The sequence below is a fragment of the Oculina patagonica genome, chromosome 3 (genome assembly GCF_052425735.1).
Source record: "Oculina patagonica isolate OP01 chromosome 3, crgOcupat, whole genome shotgun sequence".
NCBI classification, from domain to species: Eukaryota; Metazoa; Cnidaria; class Anthozoa; order Scleractinia; family Oculinidae; genus Oculina; species Oculina patagonica.
This window is the reverse complement of record NC_135760.1, coordinates 16,941,365-16,969,237: the sequence shown is the minus strand read 5'-3', so window position 1 is coordinate 16,969,237 and position 27,873 is coordinate 16,941,365. Positions and strand designations below refer to the sequence as shown.

The following is a 27,873-nucleotide window of genomic DNA, read 5'->3' as shown; positions in this document are numbered from 1 at the left end:
CAACGTTATTAGCATTTATTACTTGAAACAAATCTTCCTTACAAGCTTCAAAATAATCTCGCAACTCTCAAGCTCAAAAACTGGTCTACCTCTATTGCTGATGTAGGATTTAGCCTGGTACAAGGACTGGACGCGAGGCACGAGGTCTGACTTGCTCACAAGGACTGGAAAGTAGAGAGTCAGAACTGGAGAGTTGCAATAATTGGAACTAAAGCCATTATTTTATTGGTACAAAATTGTCTTCGTATTAATGACTAAAACAATATCCTTAACTAAGAAGTAAAAACAGACTTAAAATAGTTACTAACAACGAATTCGACGTGTGACAGCAGAACAATTTAGTGCTATGTTGCATTCTCGTTAAATTAGTTTTGGTTACATCTGTACGTATCAACATAATCAATCTTTGCTTATCCAGGAAAAAAGTAAGAAAACTGGAAGTCCGTAACGAGGGAATCATCGCAATAAAATCGTTGTAAACGTCCTCTAATTCAGTAAAAAATATTTACATGTCAAAAGTATAAGCTTTTGACAAACTGGTCTTTTGTCTTTGTCGGATAAAAATGTGACAAAAGTGAAAGATAATTTTACAACGGTTTGGAAAAATCTTTAAGACACAGAACTTCTATGCTTGTGCTCATCTTTCCCAATTCCCCCTTTTTTCTACTCAATTAACGAAATCTACACAATGACAAATGATATATTATATAAAAAATGCGATGACAGCACGACAGAAAATCAGAGCAATTCTGTTGCTTCGTATCTTGCTGTAAATTTTAACCTAATTATGCAGTCTCTTCAATTCATATCTATACAATTTTGAGTTAGACTGCTTGAAAACAGTTTCTTCATGTTTTTTTTTAACTAACTGGGTTTTGTGTGATGACTTATTAATATGTCGATCGTTTAACCGTAGTAGAAACAAGAACATGTCTTGTGACAAACAGGCACGGAAAATACATGTATGATAAAACTGAAGAAGTTACTTTCCTAAGTTGCTAAAATTGATTATATTAACCCAAAGTTAAGGCAACATAAGCTCGCTCGTGAGTTGAGCTGCATAACGCAAAAAATACATCGAGAAATAATCATTAAACTAAACTAGCCTTAAGCCATTTTATCCAAATGGTTAAAGTCGGAGACAAATCAAGCATCTTCTGAGAAGGTATGAGAAAGTACAATCTGCTAACGATCTCCCTGAGCCTGTATACACGGCTTCAAAGTAAAACAACAATGCTGTTAACAGCTGTTACAACAACAAAGATAAAATTGGGTTCTGAAAACACTTAACGGTCACTTTTATACTCAGTTTTACTCTTGCAGGTTTCATTGTAGTGCTAGTCTAGTCCACTCTTACTGCTTACTGGGAAGCTTGTTGACATCGTCACACATTCCTTTGGAAGTTGAAACAGAAACAAATTAATATTAATCAATACGAATCATATGAAAGGAGTAGTAAATTTCCCGATTCTTTTTAAGGCCATTTTTGAGGGAAGGGATTGAGTAAACTTGAGACTTTAAAAGAAGTCAGAGGAATCAGGGGTACTTTAAAACTAAAAATTGGCTTTAACCCATTGTACAATTGTTAAGACAATTGATCGGTCATATTACTAAAAACGAGCAATTATTGAGGAAACAAACAGATAACTTTAATTAAAACCCCTTTTTACTCGTTTGAAATGTGTTTATTTTCTCATATCTTTTTATACCTCGAAATTTATACAACTTTACATGCAATGGATGAGATGGGTTGGAGGTCGGGAAATTATGTAAGGTAGCAGACGTAATTTGGTGGTTTGTAATTTCCCATAAAAGAGTAAGCTTTAATCTCCTCATTTAAGCAAAGAACATGAATTTATGACTGAATTTGAAAATAAATGAGTAGCAGTGTTGCTTGGAAAATATACGGTTTCTCTTTATTGTGAAACGAACTATTTTTACTTACTCATTTCTTCTGACGAAAATCTAGAGTGACGTCATCTCCAATAAGTACAAATGGCGCCCAATATTTTACATCACTGTACTTGTCTGATTCTCTGAGATGTTTCATGGCCTGGTTCAGAGACTCGCTTGCTCTTCTTCCTTCCACAAGGTGATGGTAGAAGCTTTTCATAAACTCCAGCGTAGCTTCGTCATCAATTGCCCATAGTGACACCAGCACAGAACGAGCACCAGCACCCATAAAGGCACGTGCAATACCGACCACACCTTCAGCCTTGATCTCTCCTCGACCGCTGTGACAGCAACTAAGGACAACCAGTCTTGCTCGCACTTTAACACTCAGAACATCTGACATGTTCAAAATGTAATCTTCTTTCTTTGTTGGGATTCGAGATGCTTGTTGTGAGTCCGGTGTTAAAGCAATTTCACCAGTTTCCATGCGACCATGTGCTGCAATATGAACTAAAGCAACTGAACTGAGTCCTTTTAACACTTCGCGTTTCGTTGCTTTCTTTCCAATCAGAGGCGTCACGTTGAGAATCTTTCCGATCATTTCTACTTCCTTTCTTGCGAACGGAAGAGGATCCAGGAATTTTTCACCCTTGCTGTTGGTAACTTCTTCCACCCATGGATCGCCCACAAGTAATGCATCACTCTTACTATGGTATTCGTCTGGGCATTCAGCAATCAGCTTCAAGCTTGTAAGTGAAGGAATCAACCGGATTCTAAATGAGTCACACAGGTATTTGGAATCCGCATCCATCAATGCAGCATAAGGAGCTAGCCACAGTGGTCCATGTGGGACAATGATTAGCTCATCACCTTGAACCAGATCGGCAATCGGCTGAAACAAGATATTGTACAAGGTGCTCAAAGGAATCTCTTGTAGGTCGAAGGGTTGAGAGTTTTCCCTGTCGGAATTGTCATCCGCTTTGTGACGATTTTCTCTTAATGCATCCAAAGAACGATTTTCGCATCTTTCATCAGAGCAAAAGCGAATTTGTCTAAAGGCATTTTTTATCAACGACTGAAAAAAGGCGGTGGCATCATTTAATACAGAATGGGTCTCGCCAATTTCTTTCGCTCTTACACGAACAGGTCCTTCCTTTGAAAGAACCCAGAGATGGATCTTAGCACTGTCAAATGCCTGAAACACTGTACTTGATGGAATAGAGCGTATCAGTTGAAGATATTGCTCTTCGTCTTCCTCCTGTGACACGGACTGACTTTCTCTAATGCCAAATTGGGATAACATAAGATCAGTAAGACCTTGGGCTCGTCCTTTCTCAGCAGCAAGCAAAGCTCCAACAATCTTGCCTTGCTTTAGCAGTACTCTCCATAAACCAGTGTATGCATTGTCAACTTCATTTCTATAGCCAATTTTCCACTCATCTTTACTGTGAAGAAGGCTTCTCACATGGTTGAATAATCTTACGCCACGGTCGTAATATTCTAAGGCTTTGGATAAGAGACCTTGTGATTCGAAGCTAAGACCTAGATTGTGATAGGATACGGCCTCCCCGGCCTTGTTTCCTACTTCTTTGGCAATTTTAAGATTCAATTCGTAGTAGTCTATGGCTTTTCTGAAATCACCGAGATTACGAAAAGCATTTCCAAGATTACCATAGGCACTTCCTTCGCCGGCCTTGTCTCCTACTTCTTTGGCGATTTTTAGATCCAATTCGTAGTAGTCTATGGCTTTTCTGAAATCACCGAGATTACGAAAAGCATTTCCAAGATTGCCATAGGTACTTCCTTCGCCAGCCTTGTCTCCTACTTCTTTGGCGATTTTTAGATGCAATTCGTAGTAGTCTATGGCTTTTCTGAAATCACCGAGACTTAGAAGAGCATTTCCAAGATTGCCATAAGCCTTTCCTTCGCCGACCTTGTCTCCTACTTCTTTGGCGATTTTAAGATCCAATTCGTAGTAGTCTATGGCTTTTCTGAAATCACCAAGACTTAAAAAAGCATTTCCAAGATTACCATAGGCACTTCCTTCGCCAGCTTTGTCTCCTACTTCTTTGGCGATTTTTAGATGCAATTCGTAGTAGTCTATGGCTTTTCTGAAATCACCGAGACTTAGAAGAGCATTTCCAAGATTGCCATAGGTACTTCCTTCGCCGGCCTTGTCTCCTACTTCTTTGGCGATTTTAAGATGCAATTCGTAGTAGTCTATAGCTTTTCTGAAATCACCAAGACTTAAAAAAGCATTTCCAAGATTACCATAGGCACTTCCTTCGCCGGCCTTGTCTCCTACTTCTTTGGCGATTTTAAGATCCAATTCGTAGTAGTCTATGGCTTTTCTGAAATCACCGAGATTACGAAAAGCATTTCCAAGATTGCCATAGGTACTTCCTTCGCCAGCCTTGTCTCCTACTTCTTTGGCGATTTTTAGATGCAATTCGTAGTAGTCTATGGCTTTTCTGAAATCACCGAGACTTAGAAGAGCATTTCCAAGATTGCCATAAGCCTTTCCTTCGCCGACCTTGTCTCCTACTTCTTTGGCGATTTTAAGATCCAATTCGTAGTAGTCTTTGGCTTTTCTAAAATCACCGAGACTTAAAAACGCATTTCCAAGATTGCCATAGGCACTTCCTTCGCCGGCCTTGTCTCCTACTTCTTTGGCGATTTTAAGATGCAATTCGTAGTAGTCTATGGCTTTTCTGAAATCACCGAGACTTAGAACAGCATTTCCAAGATTGCCATAGGCACGTCCTTCGCCGGCCTTGTCTCCTACTTCTTTGGCGATTTTAAGATGCAATTCGTAGTAGTCTATGGCTTTTCTGAAATCACCAAGACTTAAAAAAGCATTTCCAAGATTACCATAGGCACTTCCTTCGCCGGCCTTGTCTCCTACTTCTTTGGCGATTTTTAGATGCGATTCGTAGTAGTCTATGGCTTTTCTGAAATCACCGAGATTACGAAAAGCAATTCCAAGATTGCCATAGGTACTTCCTTCGCCGGCCTTGTCTCCTACTTCTTTGGCGATTTTAAGATGCAATTCGTAGTAGTCTATGGCTTTTCTGAAATCACCGAGACTTAGAACAGCATTTCCAAGATTGCCATAGGCATTTCCTTCGCCGGCCTTGTCTCCTACTTCTTTGGCGATTTTAAGATGCAATTCGTAGTAGTCTATGGCTTTTCTAAAATCACCGAGACTTAAAAACGCATTTCCAAGATTGCCACAAAAAAGTGCTTCTTCCGCCTTGTCACCCACTCTTTTGGGATTGGGACTTTTCAAATCACCGACCTGAAAGAAGGAAATAATGACAACCTCTATATATATTCATATTAAAGTGCTGCTTCGCTTTTCCTGTTTACTCTTTTCTTATTGAGATGCATTAACCTGGTAGATTAACAAATGTTGGAAATCACATTTATTATATTTGCTTTAAGACAGCTTCGAAAGCAATTCGTCTGTTTCGTTGAATGACAGGTAAGGTGGTCTTTCTTTTATGTTATGCAAAGGTTGGTTGAATCATGACGGATAGGTAAAAGACCTGGCCCGATCGAGGAGAGTCCCTGGCCTTCTAGTTTGAGGATCGTAAACCCCTTTTTATAAAAATATGTTGATTAGGGAATAGGGAAATCATTTTAGAGGCAGCTACAGAGAGTAGCTCAATAACATGTCATTCTTCAGACGACAACTAATCACGTGAAAGTATAGCCGTATGGTGTGTACGGACCACAGCCAATAGGAAGCACGTTTACGAATGCGGTTATCGGCTAACACCAAACAGAACGGTTTAAAGTGACATTTCAGGCAGTTAATTTCGTTCTTTTCTTCCGTTTTTCAGTTGATTGTTTGTTGATTGTTTTTTTGAGACGCGTTTTTATTTAAAATAAAAAGCTAAAGATACAAAATAGCTCAAGAAAGTTCAAGTTTTGTTTGCTGTCGATTTGTATATCCCGTGTGACGTAGGTAGTGTGCACGCTGGTATGAAAACAAATCAAGAGTCTCTATTGTTCTTTCTCATTGGAATGTAACGATTCTCATTAGCAGGTAAGAATCGATGTTTGTGAAATCCCTCTTTTGTCTCGAACTTTGGCAACCAGTGCGATCTGTGGAATCGGTCAGATATGTCCAGGATTTAACGCTAATGAGATGCACGTTACGCACGACAAGCATCACAAAGCGTGCTTATTAATAAAAGTTCACCAAAACACACACAATTCTGTCAAATATGAAGTTATATGGAGATGTAAAATAACACAGTCAAACGTGAAGTACTTATTTAACGATACTTGCGTTCATTCCTGGATATAAGCGGAATCGGTTTGCGGTCGTCTCCAAAAACACCAATTATGACGTCACAAACTCGTCCCATCCCTTCCATTTCAGTGCGCGGTAATTCAAGAAACGTTTTCGTGAATCTTTCGGAAATGTTTTATTTTGCTGTAATTCGCGCTTAAAGGCTCGGAAAGCTATTTTACTAAATAATAATTTATTTTACAAAAAATGGTTAGTTTTAGTGTTTGGTTGGTTAAAATGGCATTTTGAAATTTCGGATCATTTGACCTTTAATTGGCCATATTCTAAAAATTGCACCAATTAAGGTGTCTCGACATAGGCATACGGGCACCTTCGGACCTGGGGGGGGGGGGGGGCGGAGACCTTATTGCCAGAAAAAAAATGGCATGGGTTGAAAGCCGAATAAAGAGGCATATAAAATGGACAACAAAACGTGCATTGAAATAGTTGTGTACAAACCTTGCCTGCTTGCTTAAAAGAACGATAGTTCTTTAATTAATTTCGTGCCGATGCCAGAAGGTGTTAAATTATGCACTGAATCTTTTTTCTTCAGAAATATTTTATTCATTCACTCTAGTTCAGCAAAAGTTACAGTATTTTTTAGGAGCCAATTTACATTGTTTTTCTCCCACTTGAAAGTTATACAAAAGCGTGTGAAACATTCAACACATTTCGTTAAAAGTTTTGAGCTAGCCCTGAGAATTACCATTTGAGTTAAAAGCATTAGCTTCATCACATTTGTAACCGTATCGCAGCTTTGTTTCAAGGTCTTAGACTGGATCCACCGCGCGCAAACGCTCAAGCTATGGAAAAGCTGAGTGCAACTGAATCAAACTGAGGGGTCACGCAGAATTTGCGAGAAAAATCGAACATGATTATAGCAACTTCCGAGAGGAAACGAAAGCAGATTAATGAGAAATTTGGACTTTTGAACCACAAAGTTCGGTATATTTCCAATACTAGTGCCTTTTCTGTTGATGTGACTCGTTTTAAACGTAATGTTGAGATTTGCCGGCTTATTTTCTATTTTTTTCTCTAGGCTTGTTGCCCGAATTCTAAGCATTTTTGCCCGAAAAATTTCGGCACTGGGGGGGGGGGGGGGGGGGCTGCAGCCCCCCTCGCCCCCCGCCTCGTACGTACGCTTATGTGTCTCGATGCAGTTTTTCCTGGACTCTCCCTAACATTTTCAAATGGTCGTTCAGCAGTCCTCCCAGACTCGGGCAATCGATATTTCCATGAGACCGATAAACAATAATTGGTATGCAATGCATACTAAGGCGAGGACGTTCCAGTAAAGCAAGTCAGTATGTTAAAAATTCCAGACAAAGAACTGAGAATAGACCTTTGGGGCTTCGTTTGGTTGTCCCATTTCAGACTATGTGACTCTTGAGAATCACTTCTTTCAAATTCAAACAAATTCTCTCGGTGTTCAGATCGTTAAAAGCAAGTTCTCTGGGGACATCATATGATTTGAAATGGACAATTTACACTGGCAAAGCCAAAAGTGTCTATTGAGTGAGAATGTGAGTCCAAAAGTAATTAAACGCCGAAATTGATATCGTCGATTAAAGTGTGATTTACAGCAAGGAGCCAAAATGTGGAACCACTTTTAATTAATTTACATTCTTTCATGCAGTCGTTTTCCAATCAGAAGCTAAGAAGGGCTTCTGATTGGATAAAATCTGCAAGGAAGAAAGTGAATACATTAAAGGTGACCACCTTTTGGGCTCCTCGCTGTAATTCGAAAGTTGAGACACTGAGTCATTTGTTATAAAGGGGAAAAATGGGTTCGTCAGGTTAATAAAATTTAAAAATACAGAACGTTGTTTTCCGGAGGTGTTTTTAGTTGTGCATTCTAAGGTAAGGTTAGTTTCTAACCAATGTTAATTAATAAAAGGCAACTAATAAGCTGCTTTGATCACCAAATTGGCATTTAATTTGTACAGTTCTAATAAGATGTCTTTTATCACGACTTTTGACAATTGAATGCAACATATTTTGTATTTGTACTAGACAGCAAGGAAACTTCCTCAACTTTGGCAGAAAAATAATGTCTTGAAATAATGTATCTAGATTGCCTCTTGTTTAAATGTAGCTGATAGTTGTCTGTACTCACTGTACAATCTGTAACGTAAGCTTTGTCCAGTAAGTCCAAAAACTTAATATAATTTAGAAGTAAAACACGGAGGGAAGTACAAGTTTCCAGGAAGTAAAGTTGATATAGTATCTTGATTTACTATTGTTAAATTTAAATGAGCTGATAGTTGTTTGCACTATCTGTACGATTTGTGATGCAAGTAAGTTCAATAAGTCCAAAAATCTTGATACAGTACAAGTGGAGTTTTGGAAGTAGAGTTGACACAGTGGTTTGCCAGTGATGAATTGCTTCTTGACAATTATCAAAATGTCACGAAATGGCACGTTCTTATTCTGTTACCGCTTAATTTGTAACACGATACTTTTGTTTGTAACAGGATACTTTTGCCTTTATGTCAAACACTGTAAAATGAAACCTTTGTTTTTCTTTTAAACGTATGTAACATAACACCCTTGTTTATCGTACTTTCGTAACATGAAACTTTTGTTTGTTTTTTTTTCTTGAAAACGTCATGTCTCCATTTAACACGCTCAATAGTCATTAACAGAAAAGTAATAAACGAAGTAATAAACGAATCAAATGAAAAACCAACTTTTTTGGAAAGCTTTCATAATGTAGTACACCTGGAGTATTTGTTTCCTGTCGTAAACGTAAGTTTTCATTGAACAAACAAGAACTAATTTAGTTATCAAACTGTCACGGAATGGCATGCTCTTTTCTGTTGCCGCTATCGATCGTAGTTGATTTTAACAGCAAGCCATTTAAAGTAATACCCATGCCGGCATTCTTGCTGCGCGCAGTATCTAGAGTATTCTGCATGTATTTCCATCATTTCCTGCTTTTTCTCCTGGAGAAACTAAGGAATTTTTTTCCGGCACCTTTCTGTTCCTTGTTACTCGTGGTGGAGCTTTGGGATTGATTGTCGACAGTCCTGTCTTCTCTTTCTAATGATCCCTTTGAACCGTAAAAAAGAATCTAAATCGATTAAATCCGATGCCAGCCTTGGTTATTTTTTTTCTTTCATCGATTTCGAGTTGGGCAAAGCTTGCAATGATATAACATTTCTACAACATTTTCTCTGGCGTCGATGCTTTCCACATTCGCGTCATGACATTTTTTTGGATTTATTTCGTCTATCTAAGCTCTTTCGCGTTTTAGAGACTTAGCAGCCGGTATGTTCGAAAACAGCAGAAAATATACAGGAAGGAAATATGCATAAAAGTGGGTCGAAAAAATGTATTTCTCATGAAGCAATGAAGTGCCCATTAATTTGGAAATGTTAGCATGATAAAATAAACCGTGAATTGTAACGCAATATTTTCGTCCGTTCGAAGGTCTCCTTTATCGCTAAATTTGAGAGCGTTCCAGTGAATCAATGATACTAAAACTTTGCAATTAAATTGTTTGCACAATTGAGAATGCGTGTTGAAAGTTTAAAGAAAATCTATCAAGTCGTTTTAAAGATTTTTGTAAAAAGCGCTTAAAACCAAAAATTTCCTAAAAGTTACAAAAAGAGTGGTCGCAAGAAAAAAAACAACAACAAATTCTCGAAATCGCGTTGAGGAAACTCAACAAAACTATCACGGCCCCAAAAGATAACTGTAATACACATTTTGGCGTTATTCGAGATTACTTCTTCTGCGTCGTGTTTGTGTCTTGGTCCACTTATTATCATTATGTAAAAAGGACAATTGAAATTTTTTTTGTGAGTTATTCGAAATCAAACATACAGAATATTTTATTCTTTAATAATTTTTTTGCAGTACATCATAGTTTAAGATGCTGGTAATAGTTTTTAATGGGAAATCTGATTCACGCAAAATCAGGTTTTACTGATTTAGCGCTTTTTAGTGCAGAATGCACTATTGTGATGGTTTGTTGGGGCCGTCGTCCGCTAAAACCCTAAAGCCCTAAACCCCTAAAGCGCTATGGTGTAAACTTTAATAGTCAATTAATTAATTAATTATTCCTTGTGGTGGGGGTGGGGGTGGGGAGCACCTGACCGTACCTCTAGGTAAAACCTGGGGCACATCTACGTTACTTTCATATGAAGATCTCAAAGGTATATATTTGTTTCAGGAAACCCTTTGCTCTCCTTGTGGTACTACTCGACGTTCTAGGGCAACGTACTTTACGCCAAACGCATGCGCAGTTTAGTCTACGTTTTTTGCTTGAACTCTCATGAACATCGCTTTGATTGCGTGTTTGTTGTAGGATTCCTGCAGACTTCGTGGCGCCAAGTGAAAACCGCAAATTAATTAAATTAGATTTTTAGACTTTCACAGCGCTTTCGTAATTAGGAATGCAAAAACTTGCACTGGGATTTTCGGCGTGAAACTCCTGATAACCAGGAAACAAATATCCTAGCTTTACTGCGTTTTACCTTTCGAAAGAGATGTTTTTTGTCTAGTTTTGCTCTTTACTTTTTGAGAAACGTCTTTCGTGCAGTTTTATCCGCAACTTAATTAAATAAAAGTGAAATAATTGGCTTTATTATTGAAAGGAAGACAAATTCCATTTATGTCGCGGTCGCCGTGAAACAAAAAAAAAAAGAGACAAACGAACAAAAGATCACGCTACAGCATTTTCAAGGAAAACAACAAAAGTATCTTGTTACAAAAAACAGATGTATCGTGTTACGTTTGCAAAGATTAGCGTAACAAAAACCCGGGAAGGAATACAAGTGGTGTTTCAGCATCTAATTGCAAGTAAAATAAGGCAAATAAACACGAACATAAAACAATACTTTCAATTGTCGACTCCATTGCATTCTGCACTGTCCTTTGAGTCTCTGAGTTTTGTTTATCGATGCCATGGAAATATCGATAACTTCAAAAACACGTGAAATCAAACTTTAATCTGAAACCTTTATCTGGTGTAATTTTAATATCAATTTGAGTCAGGGAAGGCTACTTAAAGCCAATTGAAAATTACTAATTTTAAAAACACGAAACAACTTTTTAAAGACATGTTTCGGCATGACTTATGCCATCTTCAGTTTATTGAGAATTATTTAAAATCTAGGGCTATATATATACCCAAGCTACAAATACAAAAATAGAAATGTATACAAAGTAAAATTACAATAACAAAAGATAATGGTAAAGCCGTTACAAAGTGGCAGGTACTGTCTGGTACTGTCTAGAACAGTAATTACTCACAGTGTGAGCTTTAGACCGTTACTGATAGAACAAAAGGTTAAAATAAAAAGGTGTTGACATGCTGCACTTGAGTGTTTAAATCTGGTTTTAAACTATTAATGTAAAAGGCCTCTTTTAATTTAAGAAAATAAACGGTTTGAGCAGAATCCAAAATTTTAAAGCAATCAGATGTGTATAAGTTTTTGCAATTAGATGAACTGTTAAGGTGTTTAAAAACATGTGTATTTTTGTCAGTTAAAGTATGCTCTTTGATCCTTGTTGAAAAATGACGGGAAGTCTCGCCAATATAACGGGAGTTACATCCCGCACAAACAACAGAGGATCTAATAGCATCAGGAATGGGATCTTTAAAACTGAAAAAATTCTTTATTTTAAAAGAGGAAAAAACTAACTTGATGTTTAAGTCGCTGCAAAAACGCCTAGATAACTGTTTAATTTTTATCTGGGTTATATTAGATACATTGCCGATGAAAGGTAGTTTGAAATAGCGAGTGCCAGTGTTGTTAGAATTACTTATACTAACATCACTAGGGGAATTAAGTCTAACATTATCTAGATAACGTTTAATGATTTTGTCAATTATGTGGGAGGGAAATGAGTTACGTTTAAGAGTTTCTGTTAATTTAGCGAGATCTTTGCGAAAACCCGAATTAGAGTTATTGATTTTAAAAGCTCTGTCAACTAAGGTATGAATTAAACCTATTTTATACTTAAATGAAGTAAAACTAAAGTAATTAGTAAGAAGACCAGTGTAGGTTTTCTTATGATATATAGACATGGTACAAATAGGAGAAGAGTTATCTACTAAAATATCTAAGAAAGGTAATTTACCCTCTAACTGCTTTTAAAAACTGTATCGAGACACCTTAACTCACCCTCACAGTTAGAAACGTATGGAAAACTAAAACTACGAAATACCAGCACTTTCCAACAAACTTACCTTGCCTTTTACAGTGCGACCTTGTAAATTCCTCTCTGTGCTGTCGCCGTCTGGTTTCTGCTGCTTGTTTTGTTCTTTAATAGACCTGATCCTTAACTCCAACAGCTTCTTGTTATTCTTGTCAATCTTTTTCGAGTTCAGAAATTCCACCTAAATGTAATTTGCGCCAGTAAACAAAGAAGTCTATAAATCTTCGACAACAAAGCGGCAAAACTGGCAGATTAATTTCCTTCAGAAAGCCTGGTTTTTAGTTGGCTGCTGTAGTTCATTCTTAATTAAAAAGAAATTGTATTTTTACTTTGTTTTACGACCGTGAAGGAACAAGTCATGCACGGAAGAAAGCTTACGAATTAGCACTCTTTTACTAATTCATTTGGCCATGGCTAACCAACAGCGAATTTTAGGGTTGCAACTAACGGCGATGAAAATTGAGCCTACAAATAGAAAGATAAGCAGAAATAATTTGCTTGTAAAGGATACGGCTAACCCCTTTTCACACCATGTGATGGCTTCTTCAAAACGATTCAGTTTTATACAGGCACTCGCTCCTATAATAACAAATATAATAAGTGTTCCCCTACTTAGTAAAAAACTTCTATACACATGTTTATGTCGCCTGATGTTCAATTTTCCATTGCAATGTTGTATTTTTATTACACAGTTTAACAGGTTAAATGATCTTAAATAGACCACTGATTCACTTTTGTAATCAAATACCCTGGAAAGCACTTGTCTACACACAGGCGACAATCCAACGGCTCCCTAATACTTTTCCACGAGCATACCATTACTGGCTTAAAAAGTGGAAAAAAGCCGATTGTATTTAAAATCTACGATGATATTATTTTAGAATTGCTATCACAAGCCGTATTTAACCCTTAATTTTTTAGCTATTAAGTTTCGCCAGTTAACAATTTCTGAACAAAGAAAGTATGAGTAAGCAACTCTACCTGGTCTGCAAAACAACTCTGCACATGCGCGTAGTAAACAGCTTACCTCTCTCAATTGCTTTAAGGAAAGTTGGTTGTAAGTCAGTGGCAGCTTTTGCATCTCTTAGTGAATTTTCATAATTCCCTGATATAATACAATTAGAAAGGATATGTATAATGAAACTGACACAGCTGTAACGTATGAATGGTTTTTCACTGTTGGGAAATAGAGCCAGAAAAGTGAGAAGCCATCTCCTTTCGTTTATTTACTCAATGTTTTGATAATGTACGTGTAAATATATTCGGTGTCGCAAACATAAAACAATGGCTTATCATACTGCTGCATATATCCCAGAGGGAGCTAGGACTCGGGATTTCATGTGACAGGGATGATCAAAGGATTTTTGGGTTTGAAATTTTCGATTCCGGTATTTTTTTTGGGTAGAAAAATTTCACCTGAGATTTGGCAATTATTTTGTTTGAGTGGCTTGATTTAAGTAGGGATTTTTGGGGGTATAAAAAACTATCTTAAGATTCGTGGTAGTGCCTTGTCTGCGTAGTTTTGCGAATAGAGTACAAACGAACGTATTTTGCTGTTGTTTAATAGTTAACGATGATATTTTTGGAGGTCTCTAGTTTTGTTAAAATGACTACCAAATAAACGGAACAGATCAATTCAGACGGTATGATAAATAAACAAACAAGAGAGTTCAATTTCTAAAGTTTTTTCTTTGTGTTATATCATTCGCTTAGAAATTCAGCATGGGATTTTTTCAGGAGTTAAATTTTTGGTCGAGGGATTTTTGGGGGTTTGGGATTTCTGGGGTCTTGATTCGATCATCCCCGTCACTGAAACACCCAGTTTCTCCCTGGGGCATATCTCAACCCATAAAATTGCTGTTATCACGACTTGCACCGAACATATTTGATGAATAACATGTCTTGAGTGATCTTAGCATCTAAATGGTTGAAAGAAATTTGACCCATAAAAACATGGACATTGCAGATTATTGCTCAAATAAAGAAACATATCACTGAGGTGCAAGGATCGACCAGCAATCACAGAAAACTCTTTTACAACTCTTACCCAAATGCAAATGTGCTATGGCCCTGTTACTGTGAAGTTTGGCATTCAGTTCGTCATCCTTGCAGTTCACTTTAATTCCTTTCGTGTAGAAGTGGATAGCATTGCTTAAATTCTTTTTACTGTACTCGTAATTCCCTTTATTCTTGTAGATCTCTGCTTTTTCTGATGAAAAACAAAATGTTTAAAATATAATTTGTTATTTAATAATTTGTTAATTATAAAAATATAATTTGTTTATTTATATGAAGATGGTCTCGTTTTACAACATGTTGTAAAGTTCTATTGTCAAACGTTTAGAGTGAAAAAGAATAAGAATAGACAATTATTTTTATTTCCCAACTTCTACTTAGAACAATTTGAAATATCGTGTGAAACGAGCACAAATTGTCAGTACCATATTTGTGCTCAATAAATTATCTGTGGTCCTTTTAATCATTCTGGCCAGGCGAAAACAAAATGGGGAAAGATATGATAGATGATAATTCTCTATTCAAACATTTTAGTGTGTAGTGTCACTGACGTGGCATATTTTTGCGTCATCGGTAGTTTGCTATGTTCTACGGGCTCGCAAGAATACTGCTCGTCCTGTGAATGTACAGCGATACTACAAACACAATTGTGTTTTACGACATACACAATTTATCGCAATTATTTTGCCTGTATTTTTTATTTACCCTTAAATTTTTTACCTCTTAAGTTGTCATCATCGTACTCCAATGCTATATCAACAGATGTTGTGACCTCGCTTACATTCACAACATTCTTTTGGGCTGTTTTGGTGTCGCTTTTTGTGTCTTCATCCTGTATTAAGACAAAAAAGTTCCAAAAAGTTGCTTGATTTGTATGTCGTTGGTTTTTGGCAGCAAAATCTCTGCACCCCAGTGGAAAAAAGGTTTAAAAAAGTTTTCAAAAATATTAAATCATGAACAATTTGTCATCATCGTCATCATTATCAACATCGTCATCATCATCATCATCAAATCATTTTTTTAAACACGATAAAATATATTAAAGCTGGAGGCTGCGACATGACCGACACCGGAAACCGCGCAATAAAAACCTCGGGCACCCAGGGTAATGTGTTGCCGGTGACACGTAGCAACCCAGTTCTTCTCTTGGCGCGGTATTTGACCGGACCGGAAGTAAAATTTCACGTTTTAAAACGGCAAAAACGCGGTGAAGAAAAATCATTACGGGAATTTTTTTTGCTTTTCATATCAGGACCCAATGTAGATTCGAACAGGAAAATAAAAAAAATCTGCCATAGGTACTTTAATATCAGAGCTTAGTCTTACCGTGCATTTTAAAAAATGGCTTTCAGGAACTTTCTTTAGCTCCTTGACAGACCTGGCTTTTAATCCTAACAATGTCTTGTTATTTTTGTCAATCTTCATTGAGTCAGGACAAATAACATTTATAAAATAGACGAGCTCTGCCCCTGACAAATAGTGTGACGATCGAACAACCTCGTCCTCAAGGCATCTCCCATCAACTTTGAAAGCAGAGCTGCCCCTGTGGCGAGGTTGACGAGCAGAGCCGGTGGTCATTGGAGAAATCATCAAAAACGTCATCGGAAATAAAAGATAGCCCTGATGCAACAAAACAGAAAGAAGTTGAGGTCATGTCACCTATTTGACATATTTGGACCCTGCCTTAGCTCTACAGATTTCGTATAAATAAAATAAAATTAAACTGGTGAGGTTTTTGCTTTTCATTGTGACCCCAAGGTAGGCATAAAATAATATGTTTTGGTTGTTGTCCCTGAAAGTCGTGATCGGAGGTCCATAGCGTATTGTCAAGGATACGGCTAATCCATTATCACACCACGTGATGGCTTTTTCAAACTGCTTCAGTTCAACACAGGCACTTGCTCCTGAGGAAAGGTAAAAGATCAGCTGAAACTTGCCTCAATTAGAGTTAAAGGACATTCTAACACGGTAGAAAATCAAGGATCCCGGCAAAAAGAGACCCTGGAAAAAGCTCCAATAATAACAAGCCCCACCCACTGGGTCCAAAAGGTTCCCCCCCCCCCCCTGACGGAATTCCGGATGGGCCAATATCTGAAATCATCAGCTCATCAAATTCTATAACTGCGGCAAATTTGGTGCTTCTAACTCAAAGGATGCAGTAAATTCTGCCATAAAGCTCAAATGTTGCCCACCTCCTCCCCTTGGGTCCAAAAGGTGTCCCCCCTGACAGAATTCCGGATGGGCCAATATCTGAAATTGATCAGCTCATCGAATACTATCACTGTGTTAAATCTGGTGCTTTTAAAAAACATCGCACGATCATTTCACCATATTGCCGGCCTGCTGGCCGGGGTCACTGCGTTGTATTTATGGGCAAGAATATTTACTCTCACAGTGCCTCTCTCAACCCAAGTGTATAAATGGGTACCGGTGAATTTAATGCTGGAGTGTAGCCTGGTGATCAACTAGCATCCCAACCAATGCAGCGAGCATTTGGAATACTCCTAGTCACTTCATATATAAGCCTCGGCATAAATTAGCGGCACTAATGGATCACTTTATCATTGCACAAAAGAAGTGTTACATGTAGATCAAGCGCGAACCAGCGCTCTTGTTTACCCACGGAAATTGAGAGAAATAGATGACCTTCCAAGAACAAACTGGCACAGCAGTGCAAATTTGTTTTCTTTTTTGTGGTGCAATAACATTTCCCATTCACGAAAAATGGCACTTAACTTAAACCTTTAATTTAGTATAGCCGGCCGAATTCGACACAAATTTCTTTCTGCCATTTCCATAGGAACTCTGCTGTTAAATTTCGAAACAATACAATTTTCTGTTATTGTTAAGCTTGTTGTATAGATGTTTTGCACTTGCTCTTAGAACGAAGCCTTCGAATAAGAAATGAGCTCTAGGTTTTAAGGGCGTGAAAGGTAATATTCTTAGAATTTTCTCTATTTGCTTAGCTTACCTAAGTCAAACTGAGTTGTCGAATCACTATTGGCAACAACTCGGTCATGATAATAATTATTGTTCTTTTTGTTATAACCTGGAGTTCTGCCTATTCGCTTTTTTCACGATCCCATAATACATCTTGTTTTATTTAAATAACCCCCCAAAATTTTTGCATAAGCATTGTTTTCAATTTCTCTGGGGACGATTGCACGTCACTGTAACTGCCAAGAGAAATTGAAAACAATGCTTATGCAAAAATTTTGGGGGGTAAACAAGATGTATTATGGGAACGGTGAAAACAGTGAATAAGCAAATTAGTCAAGATCACAGCAACATGTTCTTTGGTGATGTTTTGGTCCACTTGATATAAAGATCCGGGAAGGTAGCAGGGCACCTCTCGCTCAGCCATACAGCTCAATGCCCGCAAAAGCCCCTGGTACAACTCTACTTATGACGAAATCACGCCTTGACTGGAGAATGTCACCTATCCTGATTTCAGAAATTGCGCGCGGAGTATGTTACAAAGAATGGCCTCTAATGAGGCTGCCCTTCATGATCACAACTTTGCCATGACGTCATTCTGTTTCATTCTGTTGTATGTAGCATAGCGTTCGCTTACCTCTAACAATCGCTTTAAGGAAAATAGGTTGTAATTCAGTGGCAACTTTTGCATCACTTAGTGAATCAAGAAAATTTCCTGTCGAAGAAATGAACTAAATTAAAATTATTATTGTTTTAAATATTTTTTGCACTGGCGCAAATTGCATGATTACCTATGATGCAGCACGAAAAAACAACTATACTGTAGGTTTTAAAACTTAAGAAAACCCAACATTTCGTTTGGCTTATTTAAATATCCCTTTGGCTCCGGTCCTCGGGTTGTGTAAAATGAACAAAGCGATAAAAAACGTTGGTCAACGTTTTTATATCGCTGGTTTAATGTTCTCATAATTTCATGAGCCAACACTATGCTATTCTAATTGGAATTTCTTTTCGTTAAAAATCATTAACCATAACCATGGCTATGCCTCACATTGTCAGAGAAGCGAAACAAGGTAACAAATCACATGTCATACCAGCCCTGCTTTTGCGTGGCGACTTTGGTATTAATGGTAAAAAAAAAACGAATTTAATTTAGCATTTAATGGCGAAAGATTTCAAAAGGCAGTTTTTTAAAGCATTTGGCAGGATTGTAATGCTGTCGGAGCAAGCCTTTTAACCTACAAAAGAGAACATTGCAGGCCTAGATTACATGTCCCTTCATCAATAGCATTTACATTAAATAAACGGTAAGGATAAGATAAATGTAAAAAGAAAATCTTACAAAATACAAACAATTCTCACCCAATTTGAAATTTGCAATCGCCCTGTTGCTGTACAGTTGGGCTTTCAGTTTGTCATCTTTGCAGTTCACTTTAATTCCTTCCGTATAAAAGTGAATGGCGTTGGTAAAATCTCTTTTTCTGTATTCCTCATTACCTTGATTCTTATAAACCTCAGCTATCGCTGAATCGAACAAAAAATGAATTATTGTTAGTATTGGTACATGGTCTTTGCACTGCTGAAACATTTTATTAATTTTATTTTTTACTTTAAAGAGCCTAAAACCAAAGTAAACACTGGCCAATCACAAAGGCCACAGACAATCCAGTAAACTAATCAAAATTGAAACAAATAAATGTGGCTGGATCGAAGCGCAGAGAAACGTGCGTTAAAGAGTCAAGATTGGTCCCGGTTTTTTTTGTTTTTAACCAGTTACAAGGCTTATTAAAGCTAAACCAAAGCAAACGCAAATTACTTTCGACACTCAAGTGAAAATTGCTCGAACAATTAGCCGTGTATAGATGATGTAGCAAGCTTCGAACTAGAAATTATATTTTCAATTAATGAATCTTTTTTCAGCTGTGTTCTTTCACCTCTTAAATTGTTGTCATCAAAATCCAGTGTTTCATCAGCAGATGGTGCGACGTGATTATCACTTACAACTTTGATTGGACTCCTCGCCATGGTGAGTTTACTGATCATTCAAAATGGCAGCCTATGGTTTGATTTAAAATTCCATGGTAAGTAAAGGTCGCATCATTTATACACACGGCAACATATAATAATTACAGACCGTCACTACTAAAAGCTACAACGGCGAGGGAACTAAAGATTTATGCCCAGTAAAATGAAAAGGATCTGATTTTCCAATTCACTTCCAAAAATGGGGTGTATCGGTCTCGTGTTGATCTTTGTAAGACATTGGAAATAAACGGCATGCAATGCATGCTACAGCGATGACTTTTCAGTATAGCAAGTCAGTAAGTTTGAATCAAGCCCAGTCGGAGGACTAAGAATAGACCTTTTGAGCTTTGTTTGTTTGTTGTCCCATGATATGCAGTCTATGTTTTGTTACCCTTGAAAATTTCGTCTTTCAAATTTAAACAAATTCACGATATTCAGATAGATAAAAGGAAGTTCTTTAGGAAGCAACATGTAATTTGTAATAGGCAATTTACATACAAAGCTTAAAGGTCTGTTGTTGTGAGTAAAAATGTTAGTCCAAAAGATGTCCAAGTAATTTTACACCGAAATTGATTATTGTTGATTGAAGTGTGATTTAAGTTGAGACTGACTCTGACTCAGTCACTCATTTGCTATTAAATAGGAAAAGGAGTTTGTTACAGAATTTCGTCATGGAAACTTTGTCCAATAAGTCCAAAATATTGTTGTCATTTGGAGGTAATACACAACTTCAGTACAAGTCGAGTCCAAGAAGCAAAGTTGATACAGTGGTGAGCCAGTAATGATATGAAGGGTCTTAACATGCAGAGCAATTAAATTCAACTTTTGTGTATTTAATTTTTTTTATTTTACTTAAATCACAAAACAATTTTGCAATACATTACATGCATACAATGTGATGCAATCAGTAAAAGTATTAACCTTCGTCAAACAGAAAGGCCTAGGATTAATTATCATACCATTGGCGAGGCAATACATGTCAGAAGATTGTGTGACATTTTCGCGTGTAAGGGTCACAGAAGGCGTCGTGTAAATTAGTCTGAATCAAATTAACATCAGTTGATTCGAAACAAATATTATTAGCGCATGTTAAAGCAAAACAAGGTCTTCAGATAGTCCACCTATTCAATCTTTTCCAAGGGCTTCTATCGGTTGAACTTTTGATACAGTCAGGCTTTTACGGAATTAAAAGTTACGAAACTAAACTTATCGTCGATGGTGTACAATAATTACGAACACTTCAGGACTGACGTACAAAATGACTCGTGCGAACTCAGATTTAGGGCCTGTTTACATGATTCCGGAATGACTTTCATTCCGGAACGAGTTTCGTTCCGGAATGAAGTTCGTTCTGCATTTACATGACAGAGTCAACCGGTTCAACCAAAGGCATTTTCACGTGCGCGGTTTTCGCGCGAGATCAAAACAAGGTGGCGCATGTTTCGCGCGAGATCAAAACAAGATGGCGCATGTTTCGCGCAAACATGTTTTTGTGCCCATTAATTGCCGTATCTGCAATTTTAACGAGTAATTTGACCATAGAGCTACTTCTTTGGGCTAAACAGTAAATGCTTTTACGTTTTTTCGCTCTGTATTCAAACTGAGGAGTCCGTATGCAGCTTAATGAGTTGCTATTTCATCTCGGAACGAAATTCGTTCTGTGTTTACATGATACCAGAATGAAATGTCATTCCAGAACGAAACTTTCATTCCGGAATGAAAACCGGAATGAACTCATTCCGGAATGACTTGACTTTCGTCTCGGTATCATGTAAACAGATACAGAGAAATGTATGGGGATGGAATGAACTCGTTCCGGAATGAAAGTCATTCCGGAATCATGTAAACAGGCCCTATTATTCGCTACCTGATAAAGTACGACACTCACTTTAGGCCTGAAACCTCTGTTCAACAGCTGATGCTATATCAGAAGAATATTTTAAAATTAAACTGAGCAATGTTGAACTATACAATGCGAGGGCGAGAAGGAGCTAAAAGCGGCGCCAAAATATTGAACTTTAAGAGTACACGAATCGGAGAGACAAAGCCGACCAAAGCCAAATAAGTTAAAATATACATACCACCAGTGATAAAGGAAATCGCTACTAAACCTTTTCTCCGGGCACCTTAATCTCTTTGAGACAATTGCTGAGCATATTTTTGACTCATTTGAAGGAAGTGAGGAATAAATGACTTGCAAAACTTTGGAAGGAACAGATCCATAGGCTGGATTACTCAGACTTATCGCGTGACAGCTTTCACTTTGAAACGTTTGAAATGAACTTGGAATATTCATAAGGGGAATCCCCTGTTTCTGAGAAAGTTGATTGTTCTTGAGTAGTAAGGGGAGCACCGGTTACTCCTGTTAATTGTGGAATTAATTATTTTTTGTGGAATTAATTAAGTGGGTGACGTCATAGTGCGTAAGTGACGTAATCAAAAATGGGGCGTAAATGACGTCATAAAATGGGGTGTAATCTAAAAATAGAAAAATTACATCATCGGTTGTAATCTAAAAATTGAAAAATTACGTCATTGGGTGTAATCTAAAAATAGAATAGTGACGTCACAATACCCCAGGGGTAAACGTCATAAAAATGATTAGATCATAATTTAAAAATAGAATAGGGACAGTATTGCCTTCATCTTGTTTATTGTCGCAAAATAAAATAATATTTTGATATAAATTAAAGAATCTGCATTCAGAAGTCTTTTTAAAGGCAAAATTATTGGTATATTTAAGCTTTGTGGAGCAGCCGACCGAAAAGTCATGGGAGCGATTATTTCTCGTTTCCATTCTAACTCGGGAAATAGTTCGAATATAATGTATGCAGGTTGGCGCAATGTTTTGCTGTCAAAGACCAAAGTCACATTTTCATAGTCCCGCATATTTGGATCATCTCTGGTAAGTTTTTGCTTTATGTCCAAACTAGAAATCCTTAATCAACTAACGCCAAGATAGATATATTGTACATGAATGCGAATCAACTTAAACTAATTTGGGCTAAATATACGGGACTCAACGGTTCACCGGCACATTGTTGTTTAACGGAATTACGTTTGTGAAGATCAATGATGTCATAATTTAACTTTCTACTCCATGGCGGTAGCGGGTTTTTTTTTTTTTTTTCAGCATTTCACAGAACAGGCATAAGTACCGATTCATTTCGGTCAGATCACTAAATTCTGTAATTATGCAAGTTGTCTAGTTGCATATATTTTCTATTCCAGACGTTATTGTTTTAAAACAATGGTTAAGACTCGATGTGCTCTAGTGAACAAAGCATGACCAATCGAAAAAATAAAAACAATAGAGTGAACGCGCTTCAGTGACCTCGGAAATAAACACGAGTTTTCGTTAAACTTACACAAAATTAGACGCTAAACATACCGTTTGTAATTCAAGCAAAACTTTTATTTCGATCGTTCAACATTACATTACAATGATTTTCAGTAATTTTAAAAGTAAACACTATACGATTTAAGCGAACTTTTAGCTCCACGAAACTAACCTTACTAATGATGAGACGATAATTACAGATTGTAAGTCAACCAAAACCTTTATTTCGGTCGTGCGATATACGCGTTACAATGATAAAACTTTATAATCGTCTTCATGCTCGTCATTAAGTGGTTAATAGTTTGTAATTTCTGATTTCTTCTTATTTGTGTATGTGTGATAGCTCTGGAATCATAACATCGACGCAAAATATCCTTTCCGTAGTTTAGGGGTACAGAGAGGGTACAAAAGGGGTACAGAGGGGGTACAGAGAGGGTACAAGAGGGATACAGAGGGGGTACAGCAGGGGTACAGAGGGGGTACAGCAGGGGTACAGTCAGGGTACAGAGAGAATACAATAGGGGTACAGAGGGGGTACAATAGAGCTGCAGATGGGGTACAATAGGGGTATAGAGAAAAGGAGGATGAGACGGAGGAGGAGGAGGAGGAGGAGTTAAACAATAGAATTGTGGTGGTGGCGGTGGTGGTGGTGGAGTTAAACAATAGAATTGTGGTGGTGGCGGTGGTGGTGGTGGAGTTAAACAATAGAATTGTGGTGGGGGCGGTGGTGGTGGTGGAGTTAAACAATAGAATTGTGGTGGTGGTGGTGGTGAAGTTAAACAATAGAATTGTGGTGGTGGCGGTGGTGGTGGTGGAGTTAGACAATAGAATTGTGGTGGTGGTGGTGGTGGTGGTGGAGTTAAACAATAGAATTGTGGTGGTGGAGTTAAACAATAGAATTGTGGTGGGGGCGGTGGTGGTGGTGGAGGTAAACAATAGAATTGTGGTGGTGGTGGTGGAGTTAAACATATTTCTTCGCTCGATTGAGAATCTTGACTAAATGACTGTTCACTTTCCTGTGAGCTCTCATCATCGCCAGGAAACGTTTCGAAATCGATATCTTCATATGTGAAAGAAATCATATCTTTTACAGTGTAAAGATATGATTTTTTGCAGCGAGAGAAATCCTGGTAATTCACTCTAGTTTATATTTTAAATAGAAACAATACATTTTACACGAGGCACTTACCACTGTCACTAGGATCGGAATAGCCTGTCTTACAAATCACTCCCACTTCATAACCGCTATACACTCTTATATCATTGTCTAAAATAGACGCTACTGAAGGTCAAAAAGGTCAAAATAAGGTCAAAAAGGACATAATAAGGACAACAAGGACAAAACAAGGACAAAAAGGACAAAAGGAGACACGAGGGACATTTAAGCTCTATGTTTTCGCTGCAAACGCGCGTGGAGATAGCGCGTGGAGAACGCGCGTGGAGAGAGCGCGTGCATGCATTCAATAAAAGTTTTTTTCTTATCTACGTAAAAATCACTGATAAAAAAACCAAACAAGTTAATAATTTAATGATAAAGGAAATCTGAAATTCCCGTTTAATGTATATTCCCAGGAAAGATAGCAACATGCCTGCTATTGTTTTTCTTTTGCTCATATTATTAGCGTATTCCAACGCTTGCTTAGAGGAGAAATGTCGGTGCTATGAAGCGTTGGAGCTTATCGACTGTTCTCACATTGGTCTTTATTCGATGCTACATGCAAAGTCTATCATGGTAAACTAAACTTCAATTTTACTGCGTGGTAACAATCTTCGAAACCTCAATCTAACCTATATTTTGGAAGTGTTCCCGCGACTTGTACTTCTTGATTTGAGATTCTCCACGCGCGTTCTCCACGCGCTATCTCCACGCGCGTTTGCAGCGAAAACATAGAGCTTAAATGTCCCTCGTGTCTCCTTTTGTCCTTTTTGTCCTTGTTTTGTCCTTGTTGTCCTTATTATGTCCTTTTTGACCTTATTTTGACCTTTTTGACCTTCAGTAGCGTCTATTTTAGACAATGATATAAGAGTGTATAGCGGTTATGAAGTGGGAGTGATTTGTAAGACAGGCTATTCCGATCCTAGTGACAGTGGTAAGTGCCTCGTGTAAAATGTATTGTTTCTATTTAAAATATAAACTAGAGTGAATTACCAGGATTTCTCTCGCTGCAAAAAATCATATCTTTACACTGTAAAAGATATGATTTCTTTCACATATGAAGATATCGATTTCGAAACGTTTCCTGGCGATGATGAGAGCTCACAGGAAAGTGAACAGTCATTTAGTCAAGATTCTCAATCGAGCGAAGAAATATGTTTAACTCCACCACCACCACCACAATTCTATTGTTTACCTCCACCACCACCACCGCCCCCACCACAATTCTATTGTTTAACTCCACCACCACAATTCTATTGTTTAACTCCACCACCACCACCACCACCACCACAATTCTATTGTCTAACTCCACCACCACCACCGCCACCACCACAATTCTATTGTTTAACTTCACCACCACCACCACCACAATTCTATTGTTTAACTCCACCACCACCACCGCCCCCACCACAATTCTATTGTTTAACTCCACCACCACCACCGCCACCACCACAATTCTATTGTTTAACTCCACCACCACCACCGCCACCACCACAATTCTATTGTTTAACTCCTCCTCCTCCTCCTCCTCCGTCTCATCCTCCTTTTCTCTATACCCCTATTGTACCCCATCTGCAGCTCTATTGTACCCCCTCTGTACCCCTATTGTATTCTCTCTGTACCCTGACTGTACCCCTGCTGTACCCCCTCTGTACCCCTGCTGTACCCCCTCTGTATCCCTCTTGTACCCTCTCTGTACCCCCTCTGTACCCCTTTTGTACCCTCTCTGTACCCCTAAACTACGGAAAGGATATTTGGCGTCGATGTTATGATTCCAGAGCTATCACACATACACAAATAAGAAGAAATCAGAAATTACAAACTATTAACCACTTAATGACGAGCATGAAGACGATTATAAAGTTTTATCATTGTAACGCGTATATCGCACGACCGAAATAAAGGTTTTGGTTGACTTACAATCTGTAATTATCGTCTCATCATTAGTAAGGTTAGTTTCGTGGAGCTAAAAGTTCGCTTAAATCGTATAGTGTTTACTTTTAAAATTACTGAAAATCATTGTAATGTAATGTTGAACGATCGAAATAAAAGTTTTGCTTGAATTACAAACGGTATGTTTAGCGTCTAATTTTGTGTAAGTTTAACGAAAACTCGTGTTTATTTCCGAGGTCACTGAAGCGCGTTCACTCTATTGTTTTTATTTTTTCGATTGGTCATGCTTTGTTCACTAGAGCACATCGAGTCTTAACCATTGTTTTAAAACAATAACGTCTGGAATAGAAAATATATGCAACTAGACAACTTGCATAATTACAGAATTTAGTGATCTGACCGAAATGAATCGGTACTTATGCCTGTTCTGTGAAATGCTGAAAAAAAAAAAAAAAACCCGCTACCGCCATGGAGTAGAAAGTTAAATTATGACATCATTGATCTTCACAAACGTAATTCCGTTAAACAACAATGTGCCGGTGAACCGTTGAGTCCCGTATATTTAGCCCAAATTAGTTTAAGTTGATTCGCATTCATGTACAATATATCTATCTTGGCGTTAGTTGATTAAGGATTTCTAGTTTGGACATAAAGCAAAAACTTACCAGAGATGATCCAAATATGCGGGACTATGAAAATGTGACTTTGGTCTTTGACAGCAAAACATTGCGCCAACCTGCATACATTATATTCGAACTATTTTCCGAGTTAGAATGGAAACGAGAAATAATCGCTCCCATGACTTTTCGGTCGGCTGCTCCACAAAGCTTAAATATACCAATAATTTTGCCTTTAAAAAGACTTCTGAATGCAGATTCTTTAATTTATATCAAAATATTATTTTATTTTGCGACAATAAACAAGATGAAGGCAATACTGTCCCTATTCTATTTTTAAATTATGATCTAATCATTTTTATGACGTTTACCCCTGGGGTATTGTGACGTCACTATTCTATTTTTAGATTACACCCAATGACGTAATTTTTCAATTTTTAGATTACAACCGATGATGTAATTTTTCTATTTTTAGATTACACCCCATTTTATGACGTCATTTACGCCCCATTTTTGATTACGTCACTTACGCACTATGACGTCACCCACTTAATTAATTCCACAAAAAATAATTAATTCCACAATTAACAGGAGTAACCGGTGCTCCCCTTACTACTTTCTTGTGATCAATTGTAATGCATATGAGCGAAATCGATGAATAAGGCTATTAAAAGTGTCTGTTTGAAGTGAAAGAGCAAAAGTGTCGATTGCTAAAAGAACATGTCAGTTGAATGTATGAGGGAATTTGTATTGCCAACTTTAACTTTTCCCCTCGTTGTCTTGTTAAGTCACAATCGTATTCGCATGAACGGGCATGTGTCACGCTCTCGAAACTGAAAGTGCTTTCACAGCATAAAGGATTAATTATGCAAGATGAAAAAAAAAATACAATAAATATGCTTCGTAAAGGGAAGTGCTAACATTTCTCGAAACTGAAAGTGCTTCGCGTAAGAATGTACCGTATAGCACGCGTGTAAACAAAACAGAACCTTTCATCCTTAAAACTGATCATTCTGTTCCCAATCGACTAATCTGCGGTTCGCTGTATTTTGCCAAATCAGTTAATCCGCGAACCTATTCATCCCTATGTGAAAAAACATGTCCATGTAAGCAAATTTCAAAGCGCTAGCCCGAAGACGTGCTCGCTGAATTTCTCCCTTGTAGATACAACTTATCCTCAAACAACCGATAACTTACGAGAATTGAGACGTTTTCATAACCCTCGTGACATCGCTGAACGGTCGGGAACGAAATACCAATTTATTTAACATCACAAAACACTCATGATTGTCTGTATTGTGTTTCTTACTTGTATCTTTTCTTTGACTGATAAACTGCTCTCTCCTTTGCTTGCCTTTGGTGACCAACACCTGAAAACGAAAATGAGGAAAATAAGACGAGTTATAAAGCGATTGAAACACTGCAACACACTCCGTACCTCCATTACTCAGTGTAAAAGTGGATTTCCTATCACTTCCGCTTTCGGGATTATATTATACTTCATGTTAGAGTACTGTATAGTCTCCCA

General features: G+C 37.7%; 2 protein-coding genes across 2 annotated transcripts in view; both read right to left on the bottom strand.

The window, feature by feature from the left end:
* The window catches only part of LOC144646971 (uncharacterized), a 165,333-nt gene that overhangs the window by 4,017 nt on the left and 133,443 nt on the right, over positions 1 to 27,873 (bottom strand). The gene's annotated exons all lie outside the window — the stretch shown is intronic.
* On the bottom strand, positions 1 to 27,873 carry LOC144646973 (uncharacterized). Its single transcript, XM_078506696.1, has 14 exons — positions 27,784 to 27,873; positions 27,655 to 27,715; positions 19,249 to 19,370; positions 18,677 to 18,838; positions 17,952 to 18,029; positions 16,214 to 16,281; positions 15,704 to 15,796; positions 15,098 to 15,209; positions 14,409 to 14,570; positions 13,389 to 13,466; positions 12,873 to 12,940; positions 12,393 to 12,518; positions 1,946 to 5,191; positions 1 to 1,394 (listed from the first exon to the last, which is right to left on the bottom strand). Exons 3-13 carry the CDS (start codon positions 19,355 to 19,357, stop codon positions 1,946 to 1,948), a joined length of 4,302 nt encoding a protein of 1,433 aa, XP_078362822.1. The 5' UTR covers positions 19,358 to 19,370; positions 27,655 to 27,715; positions 27,784 to 27,873; the 3' UTR covers positions 1 to 1,394.